The sequence below is a fragment of the Drosophila ficusphila genome, unplaced genomic scaffold, assembly GCF_018152265.1.
Source record: "Drosophila ficusphila isolate 14025-0441.05 unplaced genomic scaffold, ASM1815226v1 contig_791, whole genome shotgun sequence".
Classification (NCBI taxonomy): Eukaryota; Metazoa; Arthropoda; class Insecta; order Diptera; family Drosophilidae; genus Drosophila; species Drosophila ficusphila.
The window spans coordinates 18,640,057-18,652,133 of record NW_025064737.1 but is presented as its reverse complement, the minus strand read 5'-3'; the positions used below and the strand labels follow the sequence as shown (position 1 = coordinate 18,652,133).

At 39.5% G+C, this 12,077-nt stretch overlaps 1 protein-coding gene across 1 annotated transcript in view; it reads right to left on the bottom strand.

The window, feature by feature from the left end:
- LOC108091635 (ETS-like protein pointed) overlaps positions 1–11,947 on the bottom strand; it is a 57,079-nt gene extending 45,132 nt beyond the window's left edge. Inside the window, exons 1-3 of the mRNA XM_017190932.2 lie at positions 11,229–11,947; positions 6,221–6,545; positions 3,720–3,813 (exon numbers count right to left, since the gene is read on the bottom strand). Coding sequence (XP_017046421.1) covers positions 3,720–3,813; positions 6,221–6,532 — 406 coding nt within the window. The 5' untranslated portion in view covers positions 6,533–6,545; positions 11,229–11,947. The remainder of the gene's footprint in view (positions 1–3,719; positions 3,814–6,220; positions 6,546–11,228) is intronic.
- Between the last annotated feature and the right edge of the window lie 130 nt (positions 11,948–12,077).

Here is a 12,077-nt window from a genome sequence, read left to right as displayed (position 1 = left end):
GGGTATAAAAAGGCAACAACGACTGCATTTGGACTTCAAGCCAAAGTCAGCGACGCGCCCACGGGCAGAGAAAAAGCAGCGACAGAGGGGAAGAGAATGAGGGAGAAGCTGGAGCGATGATAAAAGAGGAGCCCCAAAAGACAAAGCCTGAGAAAAGAAGAAGAGAAAGAAGCCGGTTTGCAGGAACCAGCCTAGAAAAAGACGAAGAAAAGAAGGAAGAAGAGGAAGAGAGAGGGTTGCAGGCACACGCAAAAAAGGAAGGAAACAAACAACAAGCCCCAATGACAGAGGAAACAACAACAACAACAGCAACAACAAAACCCCGAGGGAGAAAGGGAGACAACAGCAAAAAGATACACTCGTCGTTGGCTTTTGATTCCCATTTTCATTCCCCCCATTCATCAACTGCATTTTAATTTTTTTTTAGTTTTCTTTGCTTTTTTTCGAGAACCAGCTAGTTTTTTGCTTTTTTTTTTGGTTGCCTGGCGAGTATGAATGAAAACGAACGTGTTTCTTCGAGAGAGAGAGAGGAACCAGCCCCAAAAAGAGAGCCCCAGAGAGCGCTGGGGAGCAGCGCCGCTGACAGCGACGCCGACTGCGCGGGGATGAATGAAACGAGCGCCAAAATGAATGAAAGTTGTGGGGATCGCGCAGTCGACGTCGCCGCCAACATCGGCAGCAGGCTCTCTCTTGAATATTCTCCCTCGCTCTTTTGGTGGGGATCTGTCTCTGAGAACCTAAATTTTTATATTTTTTTTACAAATCATAGCGCACATATTTAATAAGCAAAAATTTAATTTGCTTTATTTATTGTTTCGTTTCGTTCGTTTCGTTTTATTTCTTGTTATTTTCAAAGTTTATGATTAATGAGAGATGATTAAGGCGTTCAAGTGTGCGTGTGCCCGTGTATCTGTGTGCGCATATAATTAAAATAAGGGCAGCCTTTTGCGTACACTTGGAATACAGATCGAAATTTGCAAATTTTAAAGCTTAAAAAATTTGTTTAACTTGAGAAACATTTTTTATTTAAAGTAAAGTTATCTTGTTTATTAGTTTTTAAAAATAATTCAAAAACAAGAATGATTTTTTATTTTAAATCAATTTTTATGCAAAGTGTATCTTTCGTCCCCATAATGTAAACTAAATTTACGTGCCTGGCCCTCGATCTTTCTCTGCTTCTTTTGGCCCGCGATGTTCCCCCTTTTTTTATGTGCCATCCCCATTTTCCATTCAGCATCTGCGCAGTTGTCGCCGTTTTTGCATGTTTTTTCTGCCTTTTTGTTTTAGTTTTTGTGATTTTATATTTATTTTTTGTTTCTGTTGCCATTTAATGGCCGCGATCTTCTAGCGACGAGCGAAAAGTTCAGGCTGCCAGTCGTTTTCAGTAAGGGACTCGCCTGGGTCCCACATACATATGTCTAAATACATGCAGAGGTACGTAGGATTGTACATATGTACATACCACTATGTAGGCTCCGCAGGGTGGACCAGTAAAAGGTCAGCTCTCGGAACATACAAAAGAGTGCGTAATATAATATTAATTGTTTATATGTACTATCAAAATATACATGAGTATAAAAAAATATAGCAAAGCAATCGAAAAGGTAAAATATTTAAGTTTTAAGTTCTTAGCTTGGGTCACCATTACGTATGAGTGATTCATTCTCGGAGTAAATTCGGATCTGTTTTTTTACATCCAATTTAGGTCCACCCTTTTGTACACTACACATTTGTATATTTAGTTGGGCACTGACTTTAGTCTTGGGTTTGCGTTGACATTGAAATTGTTTGCGCTTTGTTGATCTCTACGCAGCGATAAGACATAAATACATAAATACTTTTTACGTTTTCGGGTTTCTTTTCTTTCGGCGACTGCTCTGCTGCCTTCAGCAAAAAACTGAATCCCCGACGAAATTTGTGTTATTTGTTTTTATAAACATTAAACAGCGTTAAAATCTTTTCAATCCCTGCGATTTAGACAGATGGCAGTGCATTGTTTTCGATGATTGCCATGAATGAGATACTAAGCTACTGAGATACATACTTAAATGCATTTAAAGAATGGGAATGTATTAAATTAAATTTTTTAAAAATTCTTAGTTTTCTGTGCAAATCCCATTTAAGCTAAAATGGTAATAACAACCAAAGTTCTTTCCTAATCATTAAAAATTCCTTAAAGTTTTAAACAATATATAGAAATAAATAAGTGCAGAGTGATATCAAGTCTGGTTTCAATTTCAACATCGAGCTTACGATATCGCCTAAGCGCTATCCGAAAAAACCGAGAAATTCCCATTATTAACACATATTTTGTACATTGTTCTCGCTTCGCGAACAAGAGGGCAAAAGATGCATAACAAATTACCATAAAACGTTGTCCGATACATGAAATCTCTTTCTGCCCCGGCTGTGTGTGAAATAATAGATAAAATATACTAGACACATGCCATAAGAAAAGCAACAAAAACCAACAACAACAGCAGCGGCAGCAGCAGCAGCGACAACGATGTTTTGTCACATTACGTATACGACGAGTTGACAGAGTGAGTGAGTGAATGACTGACGTATTGCCTGATTGACAGCAGCAGCGGAGGGAACAAGGTAGTGCTGCACATTTTGAGATATATTTATTTCGAGTATTTCAAATGCAAATGTATTCCGCGCGCACAGATCTCGTTTTTTTAGAGGGGCATTTAAAGGAGCAAATGAATGAATGAATGAATGAATGGGTGAGTGAGTGAATGAGTGCGGGAGGGACTGGCTGAATGAGTCTGTGTAAGTGTAAGTTCGCTTGGCACTCTGCCGGGGGGTTTTTGGTGGGGAGTTGTTCAGGAACCGAAGGGGCCGGGCCCACCGGAAACAAACGACGTGACTTTTCACTGAAATATGAACCCAACTATGCGAATGCTTGGGAATTATGTATATTCCGTTTACTATATTATTATAAATACACAGGATGATATGCTTTAACAAACGATCCCACACACTGGCCAAATATCTTTCTTTGGCTTTGTTTCTTTTTATTTGCGTTTTTTTATTCCAGCTACATGCTTTTGTTAGCTTATCTTATCGCCAAATTATTTGGCTCGCTTTTTTGCTCACTCTCTGTCTCATTTTATCGCTCGGTTCAAAAAATAATAATAAAGTCGCAAAAACAACCAACCATATATCGGTCGGTTGCAACGAATACAATATATCCTTCGGTGACTAATTCGATAAGGTCCACACAACATTTAATTAGGGTTTTTATTGAAGTATAATAAGTAACAAATACTAAAATGAACATATTATCATCGTTTTTCATAATCAACAAACAATTTTGTTTATTCTAAGAAGTTTCTTTTCCACAATTATTGGAATTTCTGATTAAGGCAGAACGTATATAAACAATGATAATCTAGCTGACTAATATACATAAGATATACACACACAAAACTTATATGAGTCAAGATACGGCCATAACGCCACGCAAGTATAATTGTTGAACATTTGCTCTTCAACAACATTTTGCTCTTCAATTATACCATTTCTTGGAAATCTGTTATCAGAACTCGCCAGACCTCGAAATGCCATTCAACAAACAAAAAATATGAAGAGAAAAGGCAAGAAAAATAGTTATAAAAGAATTCGAAACCGATATGGCAAAATGGGTTGTCGCTTGGCCAGTGTAAACAATTCGCACATTATGTTGGTTTTATTATTGCGGGGATTTCACTTACCCAACGAATCTTGATCTGAGTTATCCGACAAACTGAAGAGTTCTCGATGGTGAGATCCGTGGATCGGCTCCTCCTTGATGAAAATGTTTTTTGACTGTAAATATAAGGATATTATAAGATTGATATATTATATTGTTATATTTTTTGTGTTCATGAACTTATATTCTCATTCTAAATGCGCCAAAAAGAAAATTGTTGTTTATAAAATAAATGACGATATTGTAATATATTCAAATGTTTTTGAAGGCAGCTAATTTTTAGGAATTGACTAAATTATTTTCCCAGATTCCAACTCTGCCTTGATTGACGTTTTGAAGAATCATTTACAGATGTTAATCTCCGCATTTAGTTGTTAATTAGAAAGCAATATATTAAGCCCGATCAATCCATCACTTCTGTTTGTTATTCCTTGCCCAGAACGTTCCCCCCCGAATCCATTTGCATCTTTTATTTTTCCCCAAAGAGGTGTTCTTTCCCCTCAGCCCCCTTTCCTCCGAACCGAACCAGAATGCGCCACAGTCAACAAGGCATTCATGATTGTGTTGTACATATTTATAAACAAGCCACTTTTACCCAATTACAAAATGTGTGTGCTCCCCTCGTTCGGAAGAGAGAGTGTAACGTAAAACTGAGACTCGGGCACAACAATCAGAGCTACAATAGCGCCAAGTCGCGGCATAGATTGCCGGCAATTGACAGTGGACTGCCCCAATGTGATGGCGAACGCAGAGAGTTCCATGGGTCCGATCATCACGCGTTCTAATAAATTGAATTGTACGTTTGACTCGCAAACACAGAAGAACACTGGCGAAGGGGAGACTGCGGGTCGCTTAATGATAATGGAGGTCAGCGTAGTCAAACGAAATGCTCTGTAAATATCGTAATCAATTTCTGGGCGAATCCCCAGCCAAATTCACAATTTGATTTGGAACCCAATTTCTGGCTCTACGATCCACAAGTCTTCAGTTACGTGGCGGGGGGAAATGGAAACCCAAAACTTGGATCCTCTGAGGCCAGACACTCTAGATCGGATTACCTGGCTGCATTTTCCAAGCGACTGAGCATGCGCATGTCCTTTTTGGGGTTTTTCTTTTTTTCTTTGTAGGTTTTTACGTTGACGGGGAAGGGATCAGGCTTGGGGTCAGGCTGTTGGCCCCGAAAGACCGGATGAAAGTGGTCAACGGCTCGGCGGGCCAACGGATATGCTTACCGCAGGCGATGTGTCAAATGCCTTCACTCGGGACCTGTCACCGGTCGTCAAGTTCATATAGGACACAAAGAATCCGGAGAGAGTGGGAAAAAATGAGCAGAACTGACTTTGATAGCCGAAGAATCAATCACCCTTGGTTTTGCAGGGATATATACCGAAATAATTGAGAAATAAGATAGGGAAGTTGACCTAAGGCCTCTTAAATTCGATTTTATATAATTTTTTATTTTTTATGATTTTTTAAAAAATAAATCAATTAATTCTGTATCAAGAGCGTGACAAATAAGGTATTCTGATCATTATAAAACGTTTCCATCTTATTATTACCTTTTGAAAATGGTATTTAAAGAGATAAAAGAAAAGGTGCTGAGGAAAAGGGAACTGCAACCGAGGAAGCCTTACGATCATGGGTCCCATTGTTGGTTGTTTGACTTTTTTTTGGACGATTGCGTATTTTTCAAGGCGTAACAACTTATTACAAATTTTGATCAGGCCTTTCGTCTATTCAGATGCGTCACAAGCCAATGAGCCAAGTGGCACGCTTATGGCTTTTATAGCAAAATAAACAAAAGATGGTTTACACAAAAGATTCCAAAGGAATGCAACCGAATCAGCTACACCCTCACTTTGAATACTCCCATGATCAGCAGAAGATTATTCCCCAAATTCTGTTTTGCCTTAGAGTCACCCGCAAAAGTAGGGTGCTAATAATTGCGAATAAAACGATGCAAAGCATAATACATAATAATTGCGTTTTGTTTGGTCTACCAAATTTAGAATGCGCTCTACGTGATCTGCATTTGAAAGGGGGATCTCGCTGTCATTGGGGCTCCAACTGCAGTGCCTGTCAAACTGGCTTTAGAAACCGATGGACAGGCTATCGATCACTTGATCAGCAAATTCACTTATACGTAGTTATATATAGAAATTATAGATTTATGCAGCCATCGATCAGCGACGTGCAGTCGCGGCTACCTAGTTTTAAATGAGCCAAGCGAGGAGCTTTTACCAATCTTAAATTGAATTATAATACTTATGATTATTAGGAGGCAAGGAATATCTAGGTTAAAGGTTGTTTGAGAAATATTACTCCTTATTATTTTTGCAAGGAAATAACTTAGATTATAAACCTTTTATTAAAAAGCCATCAAACGGAATATGGAATCCAAAGAATGTTCCGTTCAGTAAAATCAATGACTCCATAGATTTCTGTTGATTATGCACAACGCCCACTGGACGATCAATTTACAAAATTACAGCCTAATCTAGTTTCGAAAATTCCTTTACTCACCTCAACTAGGCTGGGCAGAAATGTGACTTTGCGGTTCCTCTTGAGCCTCATGTTGCTGTTTTGGCCCGATTGGCTGCTGCTATTGTTGGTACCGTTGTGGATCGACGGAGTGCCCACCGAACTGTGGTGGCTGCTGGCCGGCGTTTTGAACAGGTGTGCGTGGTGGAAGAGCTCTTGGGCCGCCTTGTCGAGGAAGGAGCTAGCCGTTGCAGCGACCGCCGATGAGTTTCCAATCGCCGCGGATGGGGGCAAGGCGGGCGGCAGCATAAATTTCGAGGCAGACAGATCTGTTTTACAAATCGCCAATTCCATATTGCGCAGGCATCTAGAGGGGCGAACGAAACAATAAAAGAAACAATTAGCTGGCTGGTTCAATAAACAAATCTCTGCAATTATTATACTGCGGAATGGGTGTGAGGTGTCTTAATTATCGCTCAATTATTGGCTTGTTTCCTCTGGCTTTATTGGTCCTCGTTGGCACCTCCCACTCCGGCGTTCGCACCTCTTTCACGGCCCAGTCCTCCAACATTGTTGACTCAAGGAATTATGACACTTTTTTTTTTCTCTTAGCCGACAGTCAGTGCAACATCAAAAGCGTCCGCCACCTTTAAAACCGACCACAACAAAAGGAGCCGACGCCGCAGTTTGCATATGAGCACGCTTTTATTTTGTTTACACAGCACAGCATCCATCATATGGGGAGGATAGAGACCCAAGACCAAGTCAAAGGGTTTCAATTTTCTAAATATATTTCTAATGGGTTTCGTTCTCTTTCGAGTTCTCAAATATTTGCCCTGGCCAAGCAGCGGTTGATGATCATGGAGCGATGTGATGTGACTTTCAAAGGAAACACGAAAAGTTACTTTGAAGTGACGCCACAACGAGATCGAGCAGGAAGATCACACAGGTTTTTTTTAGGTTTTATTCCCTATATGTTGCCCAATTAGTGTACTAAGTCCCTTGGCTTTAGAAGGGGGACATTCCCATAATATTAATTAGAGTTTTTCAAGTAAAGTTCTTTAGCAAATAAAAGTATTTCAGTAACATTCTGTTCTTCTTAAATCACTTTCAATTCATGATAACAATATGCAAGAGCTTGTCCTCCATTTGTCAATCTTTTGAATTAAATATGTTTTTATACGGAGCACATTCAAATTCAAAACGAATAACAATAATTCTTAGGCAGTTTTATCAACGGAAGTGAGTTGGATAAGCCTTTGAGAGGAGAAGAGCAGAGCAGCATGAGGGTGCTCCAACTTGCTCCACCAGAAGCCACTATAAATAACACGGACCCGCGATAATGTCGAGTAATTACGCTTTAATATGATATTTACATTAAATTTGTTTTGGGTGATAAAAACAACATAGAGATAAGAAAAGAGAAAAGGCTTTAACCTAAAAAACAGGAGGACAAACAAACGATAATCTCAAGACAAAACTGAATTGTAAGATTAATTAAACTATAGTTGTATGGTATTGTGTAAACTAAGTGTAATCCTAAAGTTCGTAGGACGTTCTAGTTATATTATTCCATATCTTTTACGTCCCCCACATATGTATGCATATATCTAGAACGATTTCTGAGGAGTATCTTTGAGCACTGGCTGCCTAATTAGATACGTTATGCAAATGTGTAGATACTGTCGTCGCTTCGGTGACGATTTCGCCAAAGTCCGTCTCCCTCACTCTTTAAGTATGTATGTGTGTGTGAGTGGCCAACAGTTATCTAGCCGTCTTATCAGCCATGTACATACACAAATGTAAATCTGCGGTATATATTTAAGTCCGTATGGGTTGAAGAAATTTAGCCATATTCACACTGAATAAAACTGAGTAAAAATAAAGCGATGAAAAGGGGGAATACCGATTATCGTTAAGGCTTCGATTTTATTAAAGATTCTCAAGTACTGTATTTATCAACAACAGGTTTGTTAATTTTTCAGAGGACAGAACTGAAACTGTTTTGCAATTAGAATAACTTTGTACATGGTAAAAGGTTGATATAGAACCGAATCTCCAGAAGGCAGAATACCCCATTTGCCTAGGGCAACACCATCATGAAAATCCGTTGCATAAATTTCAGCTTTTGCTCTTGCGAAATCAATTTCGATTTGATTTGCTGATTTTTTTGTCCGTGGTCGTTGCTGGCCAACTGAAACGCCCCAGCTGAGCACAGTTATGTATTCACGTCCACAAAAACAGATATAACTACATAGATATACATATATATGTAGATATTTTTTGAGTGTGCAGATCAAGTGAGTGCACTAAAAACGAATTTAAGTTAATCAACATTTAAATGGATAATAAAATCAGCGACTGCAGCCGCGAAATGCTCTGCGCGCTCTACAAAAAGTTGATTTATTTCGCGCCTCTTAGTTTTGCCTGCCGCCCCAGTGCAATCAATTCAATGTAGAACAGCAATAACAGAAACCGCAACAACATTACTAAATCTGCACACAATCTATATGCATTTTCGGTTGTGGATATATATAGATCGAGACTGTATATGATTTTGAATATGGTAGCAATACTAAGTGCACTTTTCACACGAAAATAATTTATTGACGCATAAAATTGGCCAAGATAATTGGCAACTTTTGGCAAGTCTAATTGATTTCTTGGTTTACAAAAAGAATATTTTCTATCGCTCGTAGCAAATTTGTCTTTGAACAATTTTTGCACCTTTGAGAAAATAATAATGAATGAATTTATTGGGGGTCAGGAAATAAAAGTACAAGTTAAACAAACAAATGAGAGAAATTTCGTTTATTAGCTAAATTTTTTAAGAATCAAATCTAAATTGGGAAAACCAAAAATATTTTGCCTTTAAGAGATTAAATTTGGTTTATTGAGTCAATCAATTCAACCTTACTTGGCAGGTTATCAATCCCAAATATTTTTTCAAGCGAATGGCACGTTTTGCAGTCAGTTAAAAAAAATTCTCTTATCTAAGTAAATTCCTCTCTTCACCATAGTAAAAAATCTAGTTAGCAAATGACTTAAATGAAAACAATTAATGGGTTTGAAGAGTGAGTTCGATTCGCAACGTTTGGAGTGCAGAGCAGACCACTGGAAACCATTCGGCATGGTGCCAAAAATGAGTCCCAATCGCCGCCTACCTATCTGAAAACAAACCTTATCGCCCAGACACGTAGATAACCGAAAAAAAAAATCCAAGAGAGAGGGCGACAACAAAAAACCACACGAATCGAAAATCGGAGCATATGTTTTCCCTGGAAAAGAGCAAAATTTTTTGGGAGGGCCGAAAAGTAAGTGGACCAACATTGTGTGTCTGAGTCTGGGAGTCCGAGTTTTGGTTCGGAGGAGTCTGTGCACAGCAGATGCTTTAAAGAACAGATTGTAAACGAATATGATCTTTCGATATGGTGCACACTCCTCGGCCAGACGACTACAACAACAGCAATAACAACAACAACAACAGGAGCCACAACAGAAACAGCAACAAATAGGGGTGCAATTTTTCAGTGTGTACGTAACGGTAGAATACACATTTAGTCGCTGCTCTTTTCTTTTTCTTTTTTTTTCCCAGCGCCTGGGCCCTTTCTTCGCTGGAAAGAAGGGATCTCCGATCCGCTGATGATCCTCGAAATGCCTGCCTGTGCACATGTGTTCTATCTGTCGCAGTCGCAGTTCGTAAGGGAGTGTGTGTCGGTGCGGAGTATCTGTGTGCCGTCTTGTCATGGGATCGATCTTGATCTCGGCCTGTCTGCAGCAGGTTGATACTTTTAGCATCGGTCCGGGCACAGAATCCCGGTTTAACGTGGCATGGGGCAACGAACCAGCCCGAAGATCCACTGAACTGTAATTGTCTGTGGGTATTTATGGAAAAGGATCTTGAACTGGTCTTAAAAAAAGAGGGAGAGAGTTGTACAAACAGAAGGAGAGACAGAGAGAGAGAGCGAGAGGGGGGAAGAACTGGGCTCAATTATGATCCAACGATCGTCACACATCAAATTATCGATTATGGCAATTATTTCTTATCATTCCCTTGCGTAATTTGTTGCAATTTAAGAGGTATGTATTTATATAAAGCCTTAAGGATCTACAACTTATCTTAAGAGCTACAAAATACACAGCTGCAATGGGGAAAGTATTGTTTTTAAATATTGTATGGGATCCACAAACCAAAAATTGCCATCTTGTAATAAGTACTTTGATTTAAATACCCAACAATATAATCCTTTTCGAACCGTTGCAGGTAACTCAAAGTGCAGACAGGAAAATCCCAATTATAGATTGCATGAAACCTCTTTGATTTTCTGTGTTCAAGGGTTCCGTATCTTTTTATTGATACTTAATTGTCTAATGCGATCGTTGTTCCACATTCTTGTCTCTCACCAAAGCGTTCACACATTCTCGATTACAAAACCCTTTAAATCGGTGGTCCGAAACGTAATCGAGGGGCAACCGAAGCTCATTTGCGGCACCGGAAGCTGTAAAAGGAACAGTAGTAATTTCGATCGGTTTCCCACAAGGGTTGTGGAAGTGCCCCACACAGGCTAAAACACACACACACACACGCGGGTAACTAGCTTGGCTATGAAGAGGTAGAAAACCAATTCAAATTCTGTTGGCCAACAACGAGTTTATAGAGGCAGCAATCCTGAATCGAGGCGCGATCGCGAGATCGGCAGATCGCTCGGTAGCCAAACCAGTTTTTTCCTAGATTCATTCAAGAAAACAGGCAACACCAACACAAAAAGGGTTTACATACACTATGAATAAAAATTCACATACTATTTGCCCCGAATGCAGCCAGAAATAAAATTCTTAAATATGATAACTGAGAAATTACCAACTCAAAATGATTAATCAAATAAATCGGTCGAACTAATGCAAGTTTATATTCCTTCAAAGAGATTGTTTTTCGAAAGTTAAGAATACATTTGGTAAATTAAAACTTTTATTTCGAGTGTAGAGAACAAAAAAACAAAAACTAATACTTGAACTACTGTTTTTCAACACTTCACTTTGCTTTTCTTACCGGTGCGGGGCAATAAAATAGCGCCCCTTGAAGACGGAAAGGCGGGTGATTCTGGGTTCTCGATTTGGGCTCTGGACCCTGGATTCCGTCTTTTGGTTGGGTTTTTATTAGGGTATCCAAATTAATTACAGCTTCAAATTAGGCGCACAATCTTGATGAAGTCGGGAGCAGCGATAACTATCTCTCGGCCTCTCTTTCTCGCTCACTGTTTTACACTACGGTGTATATGGTTTAACCCTCCGGTGGGATCAGCAGGTTGATTAGGGGGAGAGAGGGATTACGTGCCCGGGACAAAGACAAAACCGAAAGGAACAACTCAAGGAGAGAGATTCGGGATCGGTTTAGCCCGGCTTATAAGACGCGAAACGAGACAACCGAAAAAAGGCCGACGGATCGCACACAAACACAAACACATGCACAGGCTCACACGCGATGTTTGAGGAGATTTTTGTGGTTTTATGATGGATTTTGTGTAGAGATTTTGGCTTCCTCAGGTTCTTAACCGTTTCTTGCTAGGTTTTTGGCAGTTTTAACTATATAACGCGCGCGAAGATCTTTTGATTTGGTTGCTATTGCACTCACACACTTTGACTTTGCTTGGCTTGCAAAGTGTTTAGTATTTTTGTTATTAAATTATTCGCTCAAATCACATCTACCGTAGCGCACTGCACGCTGCCCGAAAGAGAAGACGGTCGACAACAAACTAAACGAACGCGAACGCGGCGTATGAACGATTTCAGATCCAGTGACGTCAGCTGCGCCGCCCGTTAACATGAACGTGAGTTCGAGTGCTGTTAGTTAACATGAACACAGTTTCGAGAGGAATTTGTATGGGCATTTGAACATAAA